We start from the raw sequence: 23,301 nt of genomic DNA, 5'->3' as shown, positions 1-23,301 counted from the left end.
TACTGAACGTGACATCTACATGAAGAATTTTTGTTTTATTATTAAGAAATAAATGTCTTGCTCCTTGAGATCTCCCTGGCTTCAGAAATTTGTAGTCATTTCCACTGTAGACCATTAAGAATATATTTCAAAGACAGGCTAACAAAGTTCAGGTAAAAGTTATTTTTTATGTATTGGAGCTTCTAACTGGCATTGGGTGAGTATTAGGGTTATCAACATAAATAAGATAGTGCCAAATAGTGAACTTAATTCACAGATGTTGGCTGACTTCCTTGTTGTATTTTTTATGTTGGTTTTATAACCATTATTTGAAGACTGATCTTCTGATCAAACTTTAAATTCCTTGGTTTACTTGGTGTATTTGTTTTCCTTATAAGTTTTCTTCCAAGTTGCTTAGATCTCATTTAATACTGTGCTTTTGTATATTCCCTGTAGAGCAGCCAAGTTTTGTCAACCTCGCACTAGAAGTATCTCAAAATACAGTGCCTGGTTCATTTCCTCTCTGATTTAGCTCAGACCACTCTTAAAGCAATAAGACATAAGGCTTGACTTGGAAGACCCTCTATTAAGGGTATGAATGGATAAAGTAATTAACATGACATTTGCTGCCTTAGAGCTGAAGTTTTGCTATTCATTTTATTTATTTGTTTCATTTCTATATTTGAATTTTTTCTCATGCCAAATCTGTATTTTTCTTAAAGGCTTATGAAAATTTTGGTGAAAAAATGTTGCTGCTTCCGTGCAGACATGGAACCTCTTTTCCTAAGCTAGATGACTTGGTGAGTATTTTCATTCATTTTTCCTGGTACATACAGGTCACATATCAAATAAATATTATCAGAAATATACTTGAGATGATAAAACACTATTTAAATATGTCAGAAGAAGCACAGAGGATCTGAGTTCACAAATGGGATGGAAGAAATAAGAACTTACACAGTCATTGTACTCCAGAGAAATCATTAGGAGTGTTATTTTCAGTTTAAAATATAACTAATCATAGGCTTTCATCCAATCATGAACTTTTAGAGATGGAAAGAATCTTAAAAGTCATCCAACGTAATATATTAATTTTATAAAAGATAAAATGAGTGGCATTTTATGTTTGCAAAATAAAAGACCACATCTTACTACATTAGTGTGTAACATTATCAAAAATTTCTGTAACAGCTACTATTGAGATTAAATGGATAATTAAGCAAGTGAGAAATTAAAAGTCCAAAAGTGCCCCAAAATCTTGGGCCATAATCTTAGAAAGTAGATTCAGAAAGGAAAGCCTTCACCAATATTCTCTTTATTAGCTTTCTTGTGTTGTTGTAGACTATATTAAACACACTAGTTCAATTGTTATTTTTAATTCCCTACAATATTATGATTCTGAAAATCTTTAGCAGAAAACGTATTTACATATTACGCCTTCTTTGGTTAGTTATGCTCTCCCAATTTCTCTGATATATGAAAGGTAATTGATTACACCCACAATTTAGGAAAATACTGAAGTATCCTTTAGTTATATTGCTCCTATGGGAAATAAGAAGAAGGGTGAGCATTGGCTCAAATCACTGCTAGATGCATTTCATGCCCAGAAAAAAGGAAGAAGGAACAAAAGAAATGAGCAACTACTGGTGTCTATATGCTGGTAACTATGCTGGGAATTGTGTTCTATCTGACATACCATGAAAATAAATCATTCTGCTTAAAATCTTTATTTTCCTCTATTATATATGCAAATAGAACAGAGTTTTCTTAAGCAAGTACCCAAGGAAATGCTTCAGAATAAACCTTGTCCAAAGATGTAAATACAAGCCTTAATTATAGAAGACTTGCATAATTAACTAGACTGGGACAAATGAAAACAATCTCCAAACTTCATATACAAGTCTTTAGTTTCAGTCTTTTCTTCTATATGTTTAATCAAAGTATCTAACAGAGATAAATTTATAGTTTTGCCTATGTTTTCCTATTTCTCTGACCAACACTTGAGCAGAAGTGATTTTTAAAAAGATAAAATAATGATAATAACAATAATAATAACCACCAATAAATGAAAGAAGAAAAGGATAGGATTCTGGAATATTCCAGTGTCTTTAATTAGCTTCTATATAATGGAATGTTGTCTACAGTATCATAGAAAGTAGCTCAAAGAACTGATTTTGGAGTGTGTTCTCACTGAAACTTAGATTATTCTGAACGGTGAATATAGTCAGACATTACTATGCCTTTCTAAACCAGCCTAGCAACCATCAATATTCATATTTTTTAGGTAAACTCGTAATTTCTAATTTCCACATTCCAGGGCTATGAACCATCTTCCAACTTCTTAAGCATCAATGTTTTCTCTTTCTCCCTCTCTCTGTCTTACTTTATCTTCCCTTTTTAATCTGACCCTTTTGGCTGCTTAGAACAGTACCAGATAATAACTATCCAATAGTTTCTTGACGTAAAATAAAAATGGCAGCAAAGTCCCCTATCGTTGTCTATTTGTGTACTTTCCTTGACAAACAGGTGGGCCAGTGTCTAGATAAGTGCAGAGTGCCCCAAGCATAATTACTTCACAGTCCAAAAATAAAATCCAGTTTTGTATTCCAGGTACCAAGTGGAAAAATGAAGATTCTCCTGGTCTTTCTAGGTCTGCTTGGTAATTCCGTTGCTATGCCAGTGAGTATTAAACATTTTTTTAGGACTTTTGTGTTCTTCGCTGCACAGCTTAGAAACAGTGATTGGGCTTATTTCAATTGATGTTCTGAATTTGTCACCAACACTCTCTCCCTTCCAGCTGCAAATGCCCCGAATACCTGGATTTAGCAGTAAAAGTGAGGAGGTATGTATGTTCAGTCTCTGGGGAGAAGTTTCCCAGAGCCCTGTCCTGAGATTTCATAAAAAAAGGAGAAGCTTGGAAAACTTTCTGATATATAAAATTTCTTATGAAAGAGGCAGAGGGAGGAAGATTTGAAAGACTTAAACTCAAATCAAGGCAAAGTAGTAATTTCCCTAGCATCATCCTACCTATGTATTGCAATCTTCCTTTTCAAGATGAATGCGAATTTGTGTTAAAGTATAGTTAACATTGGCTTCTTTGCTAAGTTTCCAAGCTGGCAAAGGAAGCCATTTATACCCAGCGTTGTCAGAAGGTAGACACTTAAGCGTATAAATATCTTTTACATGACTCATACCCAGGAATGTTAGCCAAATTCAACACACATCAGAAAGAAGAATCATCTTTTCATAGAATTATCACATTCTCATATCCTGAACTACAAAAGAGTAGGATGGAACGTTGAAAAATTTCCAAGTGGACAAGATCTTTATTCTTTATTCTTTTATATTGATTCTTCTCAAAATAAAATTCTGACTTAACAATTAAAGTGCCGTAGAAATTTTTTTAATTGCATACTTATTTTAAATTCATGCATAACTACTAAAAGACATAATGACTGTTCTACCTTAAAATAAGAAATCCAACTTAATTTTTATGATCTGTGGATTAATTGAATAAAGTTTTACTTTGTGCCACATTAATGGATTTCTTTTGTCACAGATGATGCGGTATGGTCAATTCAACTTTATGAACTCACCACATGTAAGTTCCACTTTTTATTATTTCTGATGATTTCTTGTTTATATAGAGAAAATCACATTATAAGATTTGTCTTAGCAAACAAAGACACCAATAGCTATCCACATGTTTTAATTACAATATAATCATTATAAGAGTTTCGAGGGGGAAAATCATTTCACCTGTCCCCTTACACCGAATTTTCTTCTTATCCATTACTATCGCTCTTTCATGTAAATAAAAATTATTTATTAATTACAAGTGTTCCTTATAGCCAAGATACATTAGTTCTGGGCAAAGATCACACAAGATATATGACAAACAATGAGAACAAAAAAACAGCATAGTAAATACTCGGCGGAGGGGGTAAATTTTATTTTGATTGTTTTGAAAAACAATCCAAACATTATGAAATAAATATTCCTCCTATTTAAATAAATTTAGATTTTACTTACCACTATGTGCTAATCCTTAGAACTAATTAATAATGAATCAAGTATCAGTAGGATCTTTTGGCATAATTTTTCTGACAAGACTGTACGAAAGCACAGTAAGAAGAAGAAGAATCACTTTTGGCTTTTGTGACATAATCATGGAAACATTCTGGGGGAAAAATCAAGGACTTCATCAATTTTCTCTTAATCCTTTTCATTCAAGTCACTCTCTTTTAAAGCCAGTCACCTAAAATCATCATTATTGTCAATTTTCTTTTCAACTATTTATTGGCCCAACTCTTTCAAACTCTCATTCCCAGTTTTAGTGACTTTGCCCGAGATTTGAAATTTTCACCAACTTAATTATCATGAAATCCTGAATTTTAATGCAAGATTTGCAATTTCACCTTCCATCGATCCACACGGCATTTGCTCTGTATTATGTGTACGTCATCCGATAGATAGTGAGAGACGTTAACAAAGACTGAAGATGGAGACTGGTGTTAAACCAGAGAGGTTTGAATGGGAACTGATGTTGTAAGAGGTCAATTCATAAATTAGCATTTTCAGATTATAGCTACTTTTGCTTCCCTGACAACCTTGTAATTGTGGAGATTCTGATAATGAAAATAGAAGTAATGACTCACCTGTAATCAAGAAGCACAGGAACCAACTAAGGGTGTTTACACACAGGGAATTTTGTTCTCTCTCTCGCCTTTTTGTTGTTGTTTTTTAACACTTCCAATTCCTTTGTCTTTTTATTTTTTATTTTTTTGCCTTTTTCTTCCTTGTCCAGCCTGTAACACGTCACAGTTTTGAATTTGACATCAACTTCTCTATAACCTGACTTGTATACTTCTTACATAAGTGAGGGCTTCAGAGTTAGGAAATCATCAGCCAAATTCTGAAGCTGAAATTTCTCACTTAATTGAGCCTTTTGTTTCGTTTGTTAGGTTAGTTTTCTAGAAGACTGAAATACATTTCTGTAAGACAACATTTAAAGACATGCTAGATCTTGAAGCTTTCCTTGTTAAGTTCCATAGGATTTTTAAGATCCTTGGTTGAGTTTTAGAGACTGACACTAGAGGGTGGGGAGAGCTAGAATCTCAGCCCTTGTGTGATTTTACTGCTATTTGCTACTCTCGCAGATGGCACAACTGGGCCCTATGTATGGAAATGGCATGCAACTCCCCCCTCAGCTCTTCCCGCAGTACCAGATGCCCATGTGGCCACAGCCACCAGCCATCATGGGGCGCCCAAAGAAATCATCTCCCTCAACACAAAAACCTCAGAGCAAGACTGATCAAGCCCCAGAGACCCCAATGCCCAACCAGACTCAACCAAAAAAGTCACCTCCAAAGCAGCCTGCCCAAACTCAGGCCGAAGAGGAAGCCCAGCCACCTCAGGTGAGGCTTGCCCAGCGAAATTCCAAACCAGAGTCATGAACGGCCTCACAGGGATTAGGAGGGCTGTACTACCCCACACACATATTTTCTCCAATGCTGCTCAGTACAGGTACTGCTACGTTTGAAATAAAATCTTTAGTTTTAACACTTTCTTCCAAGGTAATGTTGTTATCACCTATCCAAAACTGCCTGGCAAGTCAGTTCTAGCCTTGGTTGATTAAAAATTACCCAAATTCTGTTGCCTTAAAGAAGCTCCTTTTAAAATACAGAGGCAGCATGGTATAGTAACAGGAGCACTAACAGAAGAGTCAGGGACCAGAGATTCGAGTTCTGCCCCAACTCTTCTTAGTTGTATGATCTTGAGCAAGTCACTTCACCTTTCTAGACTCCAGGTTCCCCACAAGTAAACAAAATGATCTCTAAGTCCCCTCCAGATCTATGCCTTGGTGGTCGAAAATATTACCCTGAAAAGTAACACTGCTTCTAGTATTTCAGGATGACATAAGTGTAGTCCTGACTTAAAGCAAGAAGATGAGCAAATGGTCTCCCAAGATCTCATCTAGTGTGGAGCTTCTGAGATACATTTTTTTAGTCAATTAACACTTATTTTCAGATGGAGAGAATACAAAATTGGATGAAAAGACAGTCTTGGACTTGAATCCTGGCTTGTATCACTTACCAGCTATGAGATTGGGGCAAGTGACTTAATTTCTCTGAACCTCAAAATATTAAGTGAAATGGAATAATAGTAGCACATAACTTCTATGGTATGTGACGATTAAATGAGCTCACCAATATAAAATCCTCAGCACAGTACCTAGAACGTACGTGTTCAATAATACTAATACTTGTTGATGTTATTATTATCATCTCTGCCCTAAAGAAAAATCCCAGTTTAATTCAAAGGGAGATGTAGACTCCCAAGTTTCAAATAATTGTATTTAATAGGTTGTTTTCATTTTTCATTCATTCTTCTCACTTCCACATCATCCTGATTCTTTCTTCCTCTCTAGGCATTCCCACCATTCGGCAATGGGCTATTTCCATATCATCAGCCACCGTGGCAAGTTCCACACGTGAGTTTTTTTTCTTTATACTAGAAATGAAAAATAATATTAGCATGTTATATCTCAAACTAATATAAGTTCATACGCTCTAAATGGAATACCATATACCAATCAGTAGAAAGTACGAATCAAAATCATCACATCAGTAATCACGTAGAAAAAAAGAATTTTCTAAATGAATTTTTTATTCAAATTGGTGGCATGAACACAGTCTAAATCACCAAACAACTACTAATATCTTAGTTAATGAATTGATGTTAAAGGGTTGTGCTACTTAGTTACTATTCCCCACTTCCCTAAGAGATTAGAAAACACACATTATGTTCATTTAATGTAATGGGAAATTGGAACAAAGCAGAGTTTGAAACTCATAAGATAAATTATGATTAGACTAAGATCTTTCTATCATATCTTACTATTTCTACCACAAATATTTTATTGTAAAGAATCTTACAAAACAATATTTATAAGAATCCTTTAAAGTTTAAAATCATTAAAATCAAAATAATACAGTCATACATCACTTAATGATGGACACGTTCTGAGATCCATTACTAGGCTATTTCATCATTGGTTGAACATCATATAGTTACACAAACCTGGATGGTATAGCCTAGTACACACCTACGCTATATGGTATGAATCTTATGGGACCACCAGGAATCTGAAGTCCCTTGTGATCGAAACATCGTTATGCAACACATGACTGTATTGAAAAATTGTATCACAGGCATTAAAAATATGAATTGTAAAATAAACTCTTTGAGCTAAAGAAATATTAAAGGTCAGTTGCTGTTAAACTTAAAAGCAGCAAGAAGAAATATCTGATGACTCTGCATTCAGCTGTGGCATTGGTTTCTCTTGACTACAACTCTATAACCAAGAAGGCTTCTTAGCAATGAGGAACAATTCATTTCCAAGAGTAAGAGTTCCTTACCTTTTTTGTCCCTGAAAAGTGACATCCTTTTACTAGCCACGCTGAACTAAGGAAACTAAGGCAGTACCAGGTGAAGATTTAAAAAGCAGAGGAGCATGATTCTCATGCTGAAGTAGCCATTTATCTCATCCACATAGAACTTCTTTAAGGTCTGTGGGAGTGGAACTGCTTTTCTATACCTTCTCACTGTGCTTTTCCAAACCCTCCCTGAGCAGAAACTCAGCCTCCAAGTTTGATTAGGAAAATAAACCTTGGTCAAATAAAAATATTATAGTAATAATCCAGGATGTTTGGATCCTAACAGCTCTCAAATCTCTCTCTCTCTTTCTCTATGTGTGTTAGAGGTGTTGGAGCAGGGTGATTGCTAGGAGATGCAGCCATACATGGTATTTTGAGTAGGATAATCCAGGATCCAGCTGAAGGTTTTGTATTTACCAGTATTCACTGATGGATTATAGTTATTAATAGATAGATTGTGAGAATTAAAGACTCAGAAGCTAAAAGCTAACAGTTCTAACACCCAGTCACTGACTTGAACTACTTTAAGACCACCTTGAGTCTTACAAACAAGTCACAGCATAGAAAGTGGCTTTCTCTCGTGTTCACTGTGTTTTTCACCTTTCAGAGGCTACCACCAGGTTATGGACGTCCACTAGGCAGCAATGAAGAAGGCGGGGTAAGTACAAGTAAAGTCATGTTCCCAATTAGGAATTACAGTCCATTAGTCTCTGCTTTTTTAATCCCTATCTAATAAGAAAGTTAAAATCCAACACTTGAACCTGTAGCTCAAGCACCCATGATACAAGGGGAAAAAAATGAAACAAATTAAGCCAGAAACCTAAAATAAAATAAATGTGATACATCATTTCTCCTCTGCAGGTATTGAAATCTCTCTCTCTCTTTCTTTAAGAAGACTAATCTAATAACCTTTGCTCCAGGTTGGTGCTGGGCTCTAGACAGTGATGGAGCAATTAGTAAGCAGAGAAGGAAGTAAAAGTATCTTAGAATGTTATCCCCAGAAGGAAATTTCCTCATTGCACACGTAAATTGAAGCCCTGAGAAGATAAATTACCGTTCAATTTCACCCAGTGAGTTAGTGGATAAACTGGACTCAGAAACCAAGTCTTCTGATTCCCTGTCCAATGGCTTTTTTATTACACCACACTGGGAGAAGAGCCAAATGCATGTCACAGAGTGATTTACTGTTAAAATATTCCAGCAAGTGTCATCAAAAGAGTCATTATAGTGATTGTGGCACAGCACCCCACCTCTGGAGCTTAACTTCTTTTTTTTCCTTAAATATGTGATAGGTCCTCAGGGAAATTTGGAAACCTGATAGCTCTAGGGGGCGAGGAGGGGGAAGGGGATAGGGAGGGAGTTAAAATAACTGTGAAAATTAAGTAACATTGAAAACCACTGTGTCAGTAACGGTATAAACTGTTTTCAAAAATATCACTGTGAAATCATACCAAATAAAAATGATTCCGATAATTATATGCAATTTAGAAACTGGTACTTCAAATTTTCACAAACATAATATGAGAAAGGGAAGCAGAATGACCTAGGCAGTTAGCACAGGCATTGAGAAGTCTGTTTTCCATCTCCTGGGGACACTGCCCAATTTCCTGCATGATGTCGGAAACACCTCCTCGTCCATCTGTCTTATCATCTCCATCTACAAACGGGGATAAAAATACTTTTTATCTAGGGTGTACTTGCTTTCAAAGAAAAACTAAATGACCTAAATGCCACACAAATGCCTAACAAACATACTGACTGAGAGAGAGGTCATGATGATTAAATCATTCATTAACCAAAAATTCTTTAGGCACTTCCCACTGTGCTAGGTACTGAGAAAACAAAGATGAAAAGAATGTTTTTGCTCAAAAACTTCACGGGGGAGAATCCCAGGAAAATACACAATGGAAATTCAGTGGGATTCTGTTATAGCAGAAGTCTGTCCTGCTGTGGACAGCTGTAAGTAGAGTCTGATGCTGCCCATGGAAGTCAGGGCAGAGAAGGGAACATTGAAGCCGAATCCTGAAACATGAGTCAACTTTGCCAGGAGGGATAAACGTGTAGGTGAGGAGAAAGTTCAATATGAAGAAGTGATGAGCAAAGGCATTGAAACAGTGATAAAATACTGTACTCAGAGAACGAGTAGGAGTTGTGATTTTTTTTTTAATTTTTGTTTTGTTATGGTAAGAACACTTAACATGAGATCTACCCTCTTAAATTTTGAAGTGTACAATATAACATTGTGGACTATAGGTGTAAGGTTGTACAGCAGATCTCTAGGGCTTATTCGTCTTGCTTAACTCAAACTTTATGCCCATCGATTAGTAACTCCTCATTGCCCCTCCGTCCAGCCCCTGGCAATCACCACTCCACTCTTTGATCCTATGTGTTTGACTATTTTAGATAGCTCGTATAGGTGCAATGATGCAGTATTTGTTTTTCCATGACTGGCTTATTTCACTTAGCCTAATGTCCTCAAGGTTCATCCATGTTGGTGGATATTGCAGTTTCCTTCTTTTTAAGGTTGCATAATATTTCATTGTATATCTATACCACATTTTCCTTACGCATTCATTTACTGATGGACATTAGGTTGTTTCCATGTCTTGGCTACTACGAATTGTGCTGCAAGTAGTAGTTGTGATATACAACTGCATCAAGTACGAGGGGGAGGAAATGAGACTGGATGTAACAGTTATGGACCAGATGATTATTAAAAATTATTATTATTACTATTATATAATGTATAACACTTATTAAGTACTTACTAAGTACCAGGAACTGAACCTTACATATGTTATCTCATTTGACCCTCATGAAAACCTATGAGGTAGATATTATTTTATTATCTTCATTGTACAAATGAATAAACTGAGGTTATCCCAGAGTTTTAGTACTAATACTGGTGGAACAGGGATTTGAACCCATATTTGTCTAGAGCCCCACTCTTTAGCACCATGCTGTACTGCTTTATATGTTATGCTATTGGATTTAGCTTACACTGTAAGGTAAGGGCAACTTGAAATAATTTTTAAAAAGGAAAGTGACAGAATTTTCCCACACACCCACCCTCCAACCTCCACTATTCTGATGGCCACAGAGAGGCAAGATTAGAGGAAATAAAAATTACATCCAGAGTAACCAGTAAGAAAGCTATTGCAATAGTTCAGAGGTATTGGAGATAAAGAGGGAGGGGACCAGGACGAAAGTTTAGATTTTATAGGATTTGGTCATTAATTGTCTGGGGAAAACAAAGGAGAGAGCAGAAACTTGGAAAATTGGGTAAATAGTGGTGAATATTGGAGAAAGAGGTTTTGGGGTAAATGAGTCCAGTCTGGGTACATTCAGTTGGAGATACTCATGAGATCTTTAGTGAAGCAGTCTTGCTATCTCAAATTCAGGAGACAGTATAATGGGGCAGAGTTATGGCTTTGGGAGTCATTGGCATGTATTCATACTGAAAGAATTGGCCTGCAATAGATTGCTCAAGGCAGCTGTGTAAAACAAGAACAAAAGCATGAGGAAGATGGAAGATGGAATCCTTAAAAAAAAAAAAAAAAAGAACAACTCAGGGTAGGCCTGGTGGCATAGTGGATAAGTTCACCAGCTCCACTTCTGTAGCCCAGGGTTCACAGGTTTGGATCCCCAGCACAAACCTATGCACAGATCAATAAGCCATGTTGTGGCAGCGTCTCACATACAAAATACAGGAAGATTGGCACAGATGTTAGCTCAGGGACAATCATCCTCACAAAAAAAAACAAACAACAACAACAACAAAAACTCATTTAGAATCCAGGCCTAGGAAGAGAAAGCTGAGAAGTAACGGTCGGAAAGTTAGAGTACCAGAAGAGAGAACCAGAAGGGCGTAGGGTCATGGAAACCACGGAGGAATTAAATTTCAAGAAAGAAAGCATAGACAATGGTGTTAAAAGAAGCACGTGGTTAATAAGATTTCCCTATCACTTTAAAAAATTCCAAGCAGCACTATGGTGGGAAATGAGTAATTATTGATTTCTGTCTTCTTTCCTACAGAATCCTTACTTTGGATATTTCGGATATCATGGATTTGGGGGTCGTCCTCCTTACTATTCAGAAGAGATGTTTGAAGATTTTGAAAAACCCAAAGAAGAAGATCCTCCTAAAGCAGAGAGTCCAGCCACTGAACCCTCGTCTAATTCAACAGTTCCTGAAAATAATTCCACCCAACCAAATGCAGCCAACCCCAGAGGCAGTCAGGGTGGAAATGACACCAGCCCAACAGGAAACAGTGGCTATGGGCCAAACACTGTGAGCAACCGTACAGTTCAAAATGGGGTCATCCTACCCCCTACAGTTAATATTTCAGGCCAGGGAATACCAAGACGTCAAATCCCATGGAGACCAAGTCAGCCAAAGATTCATGAAAATTACCCAAATCCTAACATCCGAAATTTTCCTGCAAGAAGACAATGGCGTCCCACTGGGACTGCCACAGGGAATAGACAGAATGGGCCTTTCTACCGAAATCAAGTTCAAAGGGATCCTCAGTGGAACTCCTTTGCTTGGGAGGGCAAACGAACAGTTCATCCAGGAAATCCAATTTATCGCAAATCTTATACTCCCACTACAAGAGGCAATTCTCCCAATAATGCAGGAAATCCAGCAAATATCAGAAGAAAGCCTCAGGGGCCGAATAAACCTCCTGTGGTAACCAATGTTCCTCTGGGTCCCAAACATGATACTGTTGACCTCAACGAAAAAGTCCAAAACCCTAGAGAGAAGCCACCTGATCAAAAAGAAATAGTCATTCCTACAAGGGATCCACCTGGCCCCTGGAGAAACTCTGAAGACTATGGAATTAACAAACCAAATTATAAACTGCCTCACTCTGAAGGTAACATACTAGTCCCAAATTTTAATTCTGTTGATCAACGTGAAAACTCTTACTACCCAAGAGGAGATATCATAAGAGCCCCAAATTATGATGGACAAACTCAAAGCCAGAATTTGCCCAAAGGGATTATTTTAGAGCCAAGAAGAATCCCATATGAATCAGAAACTAACCAGCCAGAATTACAGCACAGTACATATCAGCCTGTATATCCCGAGGAAACCCCTTCCCCTGCAAGAGAACATTTTCCCACTGAAAGAAATACTTGGAACCAGCAAGAAATCTCTCCACATTTTAAGGAAGATCCTGGGAGGCAGGAAGAACACTTACCTCACCCTTCCCTTGGCTCTAGAGGAGGTGTCTACTACCCTGACTATTACCCTTATGATCCCAGGGAAAACTCACCATACTTTAGAGGCAATGCATGGGATGAGAGAAATTATTCTCCCAATACTATGGGGCGACTCAAAAATCCACTGTACCCCGTGAATACTCCAGATGTGAAAGAGACAGTCCTTTATAATGAAGAGGACCCAACTGATCCAACTGGAGGTGAAGCTTTCCCAGGACAAAGTAGATGGGGTGTGGAGGAGTCAAGCCTTAAACAAGGCCCAACAGTTAGGCACTATGAGGGCGAGCAATATACCTCAAATCAACAAAAAGAATATCTTCCCTATTCCTTAGATAACCCATCGAAACCCAGGGAGGATTTTCCTTATGGTGAATTTTACCCCTGGAACCCAGATGAGAATTTTCTATCATATGATACAGCTCCCACTGTATTACCACCTGTGGAGAACAAGGGCTATTATACTAGTGATGTTATTGGACAAGAAGAAAACACTCCATTTCCTTCTTGGAACTCCTGGGACCACAGGATTCAAGCCCAAGGGCAGAAAGAAATAAGGCCATACTTTAACATAAATTTCTGGGATCAGCCAACAAATTTACACAAAGCCCCTGCTAATCCACCACACCAGAAAGAGAACCAGCCCTATTCCAGTAACTCCCCGGCTGGGCTTCAGAAAAATCCAACATGGCCTGAAGGTGAGAATTTGAATTATGGCATGCAAATTACTAGGTTAAATTCACCAGAGGGAGAACATGTGGCTTTCCCAGACTCAATTCCTCTGAGTTACCCAGCAGGTCAAAAAGAAGCACATTTATTTCACCTAAGCCAGAGAAGCCCTTGCTGTGTCGGTGGCTCCATAGGGCCCGAGGACAATCCACTTGCTCTACAAGACTACACTCCATCCTTTGGTCTCTTACCAGGGGAGAACCAAGACACCAGCCTTCTGTATATGGAAGATAGTCACACTAACCATGCAAGAGATACCATCTCCCCAACAATCATCCCACCTGTCGAAGGAAACAGCTCAGAGAAAAGACTGCCTGGAGAAAGTCAAAACCCAAGTCCTTTTGGAGATGATGTGTCCCCTCTGAGGAGGAACATACCATGTTCTATAAAGAATCAACTAGGTCAAAGAGGAATTATGCCCGTTCCTGAAGCCAGTTCCCTTCAACCAAAGAATACACCTTGTCTCAAAAGTGATCTTGGAGGAGATGGGAACAATGTTTTGGAACGAATATTTGAAGGCAACCAGCTCAATGAAAGAACTGTTGACCTTACTCCTGAGCAGCTTGTTATCAATATACCTGATGAAGGCCCCAAGCCAGAAGGAATCCAAAGTGAAGTACAAGGAAACGAAGGTGAAAGGCAGCAACAAAGGCCACCTAGCATCCTACAGTTACCATGCTTTGGCTCCAATTTAGCAAAGTATCACTCCTCCGGCGCTGGAACTCCGTCTAGCATCGGAAGGCCAGGCCTATTTGATGGGGATCCAATTATGCCTACTGAAATTCCTAATTCATTGGCTGGGTTAGCTACTGGGGCAGAGTTTCAGAGTATAAGTGTAGACCCACTTAATGCAGATGAGCACACTTCATTTGATTACCTTCAAATAGGGACCGATCCAGAAGACCAGGTGCAAGACTGCCTACTACTTCAGGCCTAGGGATTATTTCAACCATGGATTCTTTGGGGAAGGAAATACCTGATATTCTACATCTGATATTCTACAGTGGTTCCCAAACTTTTCCCCCCAAGACTTGATTAAGTGTCCGACCCCCTTGGTGATCCTTAAGTTTTTCCCCATTCCAGCAACAGGAGTAGTGGCTCAGGTGATGCTGATGTGGTTAGGCCTCTGCGAGCCGCTAGATCCAGTACTGTCACTAATTAGCACAGACCTAAAAACCAAGCAGGAAGGCCAGAACCACTGCTGCCTTGAAACATGGAAGCCACTTGTCTGAGGTAGCTTCCCATTGCTTATTGATTCTTCCATTTTCTCTCAAAGTTCCATATTTGCAAAGTTGTCTGGTTTTGCAAGAGGGAAAGGCAGATGAACTTCCCATTTTATGTATGGAGATCTATTCATCAGAATAATCCTGATGTATTGTACATTTTTTTCTTGCGTTGGTCCTAGTCAGTTTTTTTCCTAGTTAGTATTCTCCTTTGGCATTTTTTTTCTTTCATTACCTCTCTCTTTACCCTTATCATTTCCTTTCTTTCTTCCTTCTTTTCTTTCTCTCTCAACCACTCTATACTTAGCTTTCAATTCTTTCGTCTTCATTCTTCTCTCTCTTTATCACTTCTTACACACTAAGCTGTCTGTAACCATCCTTAGTCTTTATATCTACCTTTATGGCTTCCTCTCTTCCCACCTTTCTGTTCTGTCTCCTAATGTATCACTTGTCAATCAATCCCTTTCTTCTCTGACTCCTTTCTTCCCTTGCATTTATCTTTTTCCCTGTGACACCATTTTCAGATCTCTCTCTCTCTCTTTTTTTTTTTGGTAAGGAGGATTGGCCCTGAGCTAACATCCGTGCCAGTCTTCCTCCATTTTATGTGGGACGCCACCACAGCATGGCTTGATGAGCAGCACTAGATCATCTCTCTCCCTTTTTTGTATCTACTCTCTAAATTCTATCCTTCTATCCTAATTTTTTTCTTGGCCCAGCCTAACCGTATTGTAGAATATATTTCAGAAATAGTACTTTTGTTTTTTAAATTTCATGTAGCCTTTACAAGGTAGACACAGCTCAACCAGAGGAACACATTCAAGGAGAAGTATGGGGGAAGACAGCCTAGTTACCCAGAACCAGCAGCCTGGGGATGAAGTTTAGGAAGGGAGGGAGGGAAGGACTGCCACTCTATGACTGAGCCGCCAGATATAAAGAGTAGGACTTGCCACACCCCATCACCAACTCATCATCTGCAGGATCTGAAGAGTACATTTTAGGAAATACTGTCCTAGTCAAATAAGAGAAGCACTCAATGGTTAGTTTTCTTTAATAGCACACTGTAAGTGATTCTACTGGTATATGCTACTACTAACAAAAAGACTTATTCTTCATGTCCTGGTAGAATTATTCTCAGACATATTTTCTTCATATCTTGATTAAATAGTGTAAATTATTTTGTGAAGTAGATATTTCTATACTGCCTTGCTTAGAATACATCTAGCTGTTTTGTTTTGTTTTGTTTTTATTAACGGCATTTTGGCCTGCTATCTGTATATTCCTTCCAGAAAAGGAAGAATTCTCAGAATATCTAGGAAGTTACCTTCTCACTCTAAGGAGTTTCTTAGGAGAAAATTTCCTGGGGCAGATTTCATAAGATCTCAGAAATTTGGGAAAATACAATGCTGAAAACTTCCCAAGGAAAGGATGTTGTCCTTTGAGTCTCCTAAAGCTCCTAGCACAGTGTCTTGCACACAGTACATACTCAATAAATATTTATAGATTGACCGATTTTAAAACAGATTTTAAAACTCCCATGAAAATACCGCAGTGTGCTTTACCTGCAGGTCAACCATCTGGGATGCTGAATGAGCCACCACACTCTGTAGCTTTATATATTCAGCAACGTTTGCATCATAGAATCTCAGGGTAAGAAGGGATCTTAGAGGTAGTTTATCTAGGCCATCCACTAGTTGCTTAAATCCACCACCAGCAGTTTTATATTTTAATCACACATTGAAAAATCATTAACTTATTCTATAGAAAACCGTCTCTTAAGAATCATCCTCATCAAAATAAAACTACATTGTTACATTTTACTATTTTTTCCAAATGATTTTTTAATCTAGACATGATACTTTCACTGTAAAGTACTCATTCGCTTCAATATTTCGTCAAAATGTAGGCATCACATGTTTGTTTTGGTAGATCTGTTGACACATCTTCATCTATGAGGTACCATAGGTTAATTTATCATCTAATGATAAACTACATTGCATAATGTAACGTAAAATGTAAAAGCACAGTGGGACAGAAATATCTATTGGATTTGAGAATAGAAAGTGAAAATAAAAAGAAGAATGAAAAATGCCCTTGTAGAAAATAACTCTTCATCTCCTCACTACAGGTATCCTTCTGCCAACCTGGATACCAGGCCTGAGTTCCTTACAGTAAAGAAATTATTGCATGTGCCCTTGCTAAGTTATTGATAAAGGTTTTAAAGTCACCTCTAAGGTTAAGGTGCACACAGTGGGGGTGGCAGGCTCTGAAGATGATCCCTTCTTGTCTCTGTACCTGCATCTCACGGCCAGGGCCCCATTTCTATGGTGAATTCCTATGGCTGGTGGTCATCATCTGCTGATTCCAAAATGGCTGGAGATAGCCTGGTGATGTCTTCAACTGATAAAGTAAATAAAGTTGTCAAAAATAATACCTGAGGATGACAAACACAGGAGATAATTCAGCAAGGCTAACACACATGCCTTCTAAGCTTTTCTGTCTCACAGCCCTATAATAGATTTCTCTAGAGCGGAGTTGGGCGTTGATCCAGTTGGCTGGAGGAAATCTTGCACTTCTTCACTTTAAGCAGGAAGAAAAGTAGGAAACGAAATGTACAGTCCAGCCACCTCTGAAAACTCCTAGCCTAGTAGCCATTATCATGGAGATTCTTCCTCTGGGTTTTTGGACCCCCTGAACGGTTTTACTTTAGTCACTCACATCAGAGTCTTAACTTTATACACCTTTAGAGAAAATTCACAGGACTTTTGAGTTACGTTTTTTCACTTGTTTTGATATATCTCTGCCCTCACTTACTCCAGTCTCCTTCAGTCATGACCATCAAGACCCTAAAGAAAATTCATCTTGCCCTCAGGAAACCAAACTTCGTGTCTAAAAACCAAAAAAGGAACCAGAAATGTTGGACTTAAAATCTTCAGCTCTCTCCCTCCTTCACAAAACCTCAAAGGTCTCACTGTGACTCAGACCAATAGCCCAATTAAAATTCAGAAGAAAACTGCACTTGATGGAAAACAGACAATCACCGTTTCACAACGGAATACAGCTGTTGGTTTTATCCACCTGTTCTTCCTTGCCTCTGTCCCTCACCCATAGCCCGATAACATCAGTCACTGGACCTTTCTCTCCCACTTTGAATTCATAGCCAATAAAATGTAGAAAAAGGATTCAGCTGGTAACAAAATTCCACACTGGCAGAGGAGAATTCTTCAAACAAAGCAGCAAGGAGGACGCCGAGCTGTAACGTGACACAGAAATAATTGTGAAATTGATGAAGCTGCCCTCAATGCCCCATCACCTCCTCAGTCAAGGACCTCTGCTCTCACAGTGTCCTGTTTCATCTGCCTGAGGACCCAGCACCCTCCATTTCTGTGCTTCATCATAGCTTGGACAGGAATTATCTCTGAGCTTATCCAAATAACCACGCCACATTCCTTTCTGCGCTGTATAAAGTAGGTATTTGCTGTGGTTAACCTGGTGAAAAGATTCCTTCTCAAGTGTTGGCTAAATGTAGTCCTCCCAAATCATCCTTCAAGCCCTTAAAGAGTGAGTCTAATCATGGCATTTAGAGAAAGATAATGGTAGAATATTTCGTTTGGGGAGAACCTTGTCAGTGTGTCAGCTATTAAACCACGCTGGCAGCTGTGTCCTTTACCTAGGATTCAGGGTGTTTCTGACAGTGTTGCTATATGGCATTTCTCAAGCTTTCGTGTGCACATAAATCTCGTTAAAATGCAAATTTTGAGTCTGTGATCTGGAGTGGGGCCTGCAATTCTGTATTATGAAATGCTCCCAGGTAAGGACGAATCAGACAGTTGGAGGCCAAAGTTGGAGTGGCGAAGTGCTAGGCTATTTCCTGAAAATAAGGGACAACTGCACATTCACTAGGGAAGGAACAGAAAGGTCTTGACCAATGGAAAAACTAAATATTACCAGTTTGAGGGGATGTGTATAAATGAAGCATGTAAGTGAAAGATTTGAAAGAGAAAAAGGAGCAGGCCAATCCTGTCTCTGTTCGTACATTTATGTTATGCTTTTTCTTGTCTCTTTGTCTGCCTCATGTAGTTCTAGAAAGTTCTACATCCATCCGTGAAGGCCCTGTTCCATTAATATCTTTCCAAAATTACCCCAGGCCTGACATCCTTAGCCACCCAGAAAGCTCACAGCACATCATCTTTTATAGTTAATCACATATTGTCTTATATCATGTGCTAATTTTTTCCTGTTGGTTCTGCCTATAGATGGAGGAAGGAAACTCCTAAGAAGTGAGGCCCAGTTCTCATTCTTCTTATGTATCCCTCATAGCAACTGGCACTGTGCTGAGCACAGAGTGGATGCCAAATAAACATCACAGTTTCTTTAAATACATTTTTTAAATGGATAGAAATTTAGAATTTCTCAAATTTTAATATAATAATTGATTAAAAATTATAATTAATAATGACTAATATTTTTATAATTACAAAATACATACTCATTGTAGAATATTTGGTAAACAGTGAAAAGTAAAAGGGAACAGATAAAAATAACACATAATCCCACCATCCAATGTTAATATTTTGGCCTATTTTCTCCTACATGCGTGTCTGGCGGGGGAGGGGGGTCTTAAAACAATTCTTTTATGACATATCATACATTTCCCTCTTCACATTATCTAAGCAATTTCCACAAAATTAAAAATACTTAAACCTTCATTTTTGTGGTCTGTATATTCTGAAGTATACCTATATTATTATTCCCTTTGATGACGGACTTGAAATTTCTTATGATTTTTCACAATCACAAATAATATTGTGATAAACATTTTTATGCCTCTTTCTCCGTATCTCTGATTATTTCTTCAGAAGTGCAATTACAGGGCAAAATGGTCTGAAAAAGTATTTTAGACAAGGTAACAATGAGTGAGAGCATTGGCTTTGGAGTCTGACAGTCTTGGATCCAATTATCAGTTCTCCATTTACTACTCGTAAAACCTTGAGCAGATTACCTCATCTTTTTTGCATCTCAGTTTCATCATTTGTAAAATGAAGATAGTATGTATTTCATTGGGTTAAATGAAACTGTGTTAAAAACGCATATATGTTGCATTTCATAAGTCAACCACTAGATGGAGATGGAGGTTTAGAGTTCTAAAACAGTGGTTCTCAGGAAATTCCCAAGCAGCAGCTGCACCTGGGAATTTTTTGAGAAATGCAATTTCTCCAGCTGCATCCCAGAACTACCTAGCCAGTATCTCTGGGGATGGGGCCCAATCTGAAAGTCTGAGAATCATTGATCTAACACATATTTACATTTTTCTCTGATGCCTGGGCAGAAAGAAGAGCCAAAAGACACTTAACATACAATAACCACTGCAACTTACAGAGGGTATGGAGTGCTACGTAGCTCTACTAAGTGATATACATACATTATGGCATGTATCCTTATTTTTAGAAAAACTTCGAGATATTTTTACTCGATTTTTTCAAACGAGGAAACAATCTTAGATTGAATGAACTTGCCCAATGTCATTTAGTGACTAAATAGAGAGTCTGCGTTCCAGTCTAGGCCATGGGTTTCCCCATTCGTCCACACTGCCACTCCAGGGGCTTGAAAGTCCGTTAAAGTGTAATTTCCCTATCCCACGTCTCCCAGGTCAGGGAGTCTGGGCATGTCCATTTATAAGTTTGCATACATCTGTGTATTTGTGCTTACAGAAGGGTGATTATGGTTCATTTTGAATATCAAGTTATATAAAATCATTAAAATTACTTAAACCATTAAAAATTGTCTTAAAGTGAGAACTGAATGCTTGGCGTAGAAATTATAAAACTAATTTCTGAGGACCTGGCACAAAGAAGCATGACTCGTTGTTAATTAGCATAATTTTCCCCTGGCTGGTGCTGAGTGTGCTCACTTTAGGCAAATGGCTAACTTGTCAAGAACTATGCAGAAGGAAAACATTCTCACCAATAATACCTACCTATGCATGTCTTATTAAAATACCCATTTAATCCAAATTTAAAAGGGAGAACAAAAAGTACAAAAATAATTCACTTATGACAGATCAATGAATTGGTCACATTAACTTCACAATGCCGCATGAGCTGCAAAAAAAACATTATAGAGGGCAGAAATGATTGCTAAAGAGCCTCTATTGATATTGTTAAGGCTGCAGCAGGGAGTCAGAGTTTTCATTGACATTTACTAGATGAGTGAACCAGCCAAACTGTTAATTACCCATTCAGCTGGTTTTCTCATTTACAGTATAAAAGCAGAGTTATTGTGAGGGTTAAAAGAGATGGCACAGCTGAATCAACTGGTCTGTGAAGAACACTAAATATCATCATCATCGTCATTAAATCAGATACCTCATAATTGGCTACTATGTTAATTCAGTCCCTGCAGAAGCAGAATGCAAGATGAGAGTAAAGGTGTAAGAGACTTATTAGGGAAAACACCTATAAGAGAAAATGGAGCAGGAAGCTAAGAATGCTGGGAAAGCCATCAGACTCTGATGTGGGTCTGACCCCTGTGGAGGAAAGAGGATAGGAAGGAAGGTTGGGTAGGTAATATCTGATAAGAAATTTTCAGCGAGGCTGATGGGGAATTCTCAAGTCAGTCACTCATCAGGGGAGTCCTGTGTCTCCCAGGAACTGGCCTTAGTATCCTTGCCACACTCAATCATCATTGGGTGGGATCAGCACAAACACAGCGATGGATACGAAGGCCAAAGGTCAAATAGGCTCCCTGCAAAGAAGCACGAGTCTCCTTTCACAGCTGCCTCATCTACATTGATTCCTTAATGTTTCCCTGCAAACTTGTCCACTAATACAAGCAAATGTATGAGTGAAACTAACAGGAAGGCTTTAGTTTTTCTTCAGTTACTCTCATTTAAGAACCACCAGCTACTCTGTATTTATACTGAACGAGTTAACGCTTAATAAAACACTTAGATTGGTGCCTAGCACACCGTAAGCGCTAAATTGTTACTAATATGATAGTCTTAGAGTTTAACTAAACTTCTGAAGAAGGAAGACCTGCAAGACCATAAGTTTGCAGTCCTCTTCTAGCTGACATTTAATGAGGTGATAATGCTGGAATAGGGGTCTTTCCTACAGGAATCTGCAATGTGGTAACAAAAACTTTTTTTATTGGGTATGCAGAGAAACTAAGGAAAGATGAGGAGAGAGTAAAGGAGCCTCTTCAGAAAGTCTTCCCCTGGGGCCAGCCCCGTGGCTGAGTGGTTAAGTTCGTGCACTCTGCTTCTGCAGCCCAGGGTTTTGCCGGTTCCAATCCTGGGCGTGGACATGGCACCACTCGTCAGGCCATGCTGAGGCCTGACGCACATGTCACATCGCACATGCCACAGCTGGCAGGACCCACAACTAAAAATATACAACTATGTACCGGGGGGGGCTTTGGAGAGAAAAAGGAAAAATAAAATCTTTAAAAAAAAAAAAAAAAAGAAAGTCTCCCCTTAAAAGTTCTCATCACAAGGAAAAGAAAAATGTTTGTAACTATATGAGGTGATGGATGTTAACTAAACTTATTGTGGTAATCATTTCACAATACATACGTATGTCAAGTCATTATGCTGTACACCTTAGACTTATACAGTGTTGTATGTCAATCCTATCTCAATAACACTGGAAGAAGAAAAAAGAAAATCTCCCATAAATTCTCTTAACACTCTGGAACCTATTTCTTTGCCTTTATGAGATTCTGCCAAGCGATTGTAATTATTTATGCATATGTCTTGTCCCCTCAACTAAGCTGTACTCACGTTCACTCATTCAGCAACTATATATTGAGTGTCTCTACATGCCAGGCACCGCTCTCAGTGCTGGGGGTACATCAATGGGCAAAACAAAAATGGCTGACCTTGTGGAGCTTAGGTGCTAGTGGAGGAAGACAGACCATAAACACATAAGAAAAGTATATTGTCTGCTGGAAGGTGATAAGGACGTGGGGGGAAATAAACCAAGATAAGGGAATGGGGTTTATAGGGGTTTTTAAATGATCAGGATGAGCCTCATAGAGAAGATGACAACTGAGCAGAGTCCTAGGGAGTGAGTGGTAATAGTGACTATCTTAAGGGCATGTACACAGCTTAATCACCAAAAATCTAGAACAGTTCCTTGCACATGGTAAATATTCAATAAATATTTACTGATTAAATAAAATTCAAAGACTAGGCTAAAACCGCATACTAGATTGAAAATTAGTCAAGAATGATTTACCTTTAGCTTGTTAAAACTATGATTCCTTCTGAAGCACCAGAGTGTCCTAGCTTTATCCCTAAGAAAACACTGAATAATGGGTATGAAGAGTGGAAGTTGTTAAAAATGACTATTACAGTTAAAAAAAAGAAGAAAATGCCTCTTCAGGAAACTGACTTTTACTAATCAGCCTCCCATTATTTTAAATCCACAGTCAGCATTTACTTTCCACAGTACCCTTAGATATGTATGTTAACTGGCCGTGGCTTTCTGCCATAAAGAAATTTTATGTGCCATGATAAACACTGTGTTTGTCAAGAGGGACTTGGCCTTTTTAGGTTTAAACGACAAACTACCTCACATATGCACATGTATGAATTCAGCGATTAATGCATAATTACATCATACTTACAAACTGTTCATCAGTAATAAACTATATTTTAACTTACATAAACAAAGTTAACACATTTTTCCAATAAATTATTTCACACAGGTA

At 38.2% G+C, this 23,301-nt stretch overlaps 1 protein-coding gene across 1 annotated transcript; it reads left to right on the top strand.

The window, feature by feature from the left end:
• Positions 1-725: 725 nt before the first annotated feature.
• ENAM (enamelin) lies at positions 726-14,306 on the top strand. Its single transcript, XM_014847270.3, has 8 exons — positions 726-779; positions 2,590-2,658; positions 2,777-2,821; positions 3,539-3,580; positions 5,139-5,396; positions 6,410-6,472; positions 8,026-8,076; positions 11,454-14,306. The coding sequence occupies exons 1-8, from the start codon at positions 726-728 to the stop codon at positions 14,304-14,306; spliced, it is 3,435 nt and encodes a 1,144-aa protein (XP_014702756.3).
• The last annotated feature ends 8,995 nt before the right edge of the window (positions 14,307-23,301 follow it).

The sequence above is a fragment of the Equus asinus genome, chromosome 3 (assembly GCF_041296235.1).
Source record: "Equus asinus isolate D_3611 breed Donkey chromosome 3, EquAss-T2T_v2, whole genome shotgun sequence".
Taxonomy (NCBI): Eukaryota; Metazoa; Chordata; class Mammalia; order Perissodactyla; family Equidae; genus Equus; species Equus asinus.
This window is presented reverse-complemented; position numbering and strand designations above follow the sequence as displayed.

What these genes read in the sequence shown, in the direction of transcription:
- ENAM (XM_014847270.3), top strand. Translation starts at nt 726, where the DNA reads ATGTTGCTGCTTCCGTGCAGACATGGAACCTCTTTTCCTAAGCTAGAT. An exon ending in TTCCTAAGCTAGATGACTTG is followed by an intron (nt 780 to 2,589) that starts GTGAGTATTTTC and finishes TTTGTATTCCAG; the next exon opens with GTACCAAGTGGAAAAATGAA. An exon ending in TTAGCAGTAAAAGTGAGGAG is followed by an intron (nt 2,822 to 3,538) that starts GTATGTATGTTC and finishes CTTTTGTCACAG; the next exon opens with ATGATGCGGTATGGTCAATT.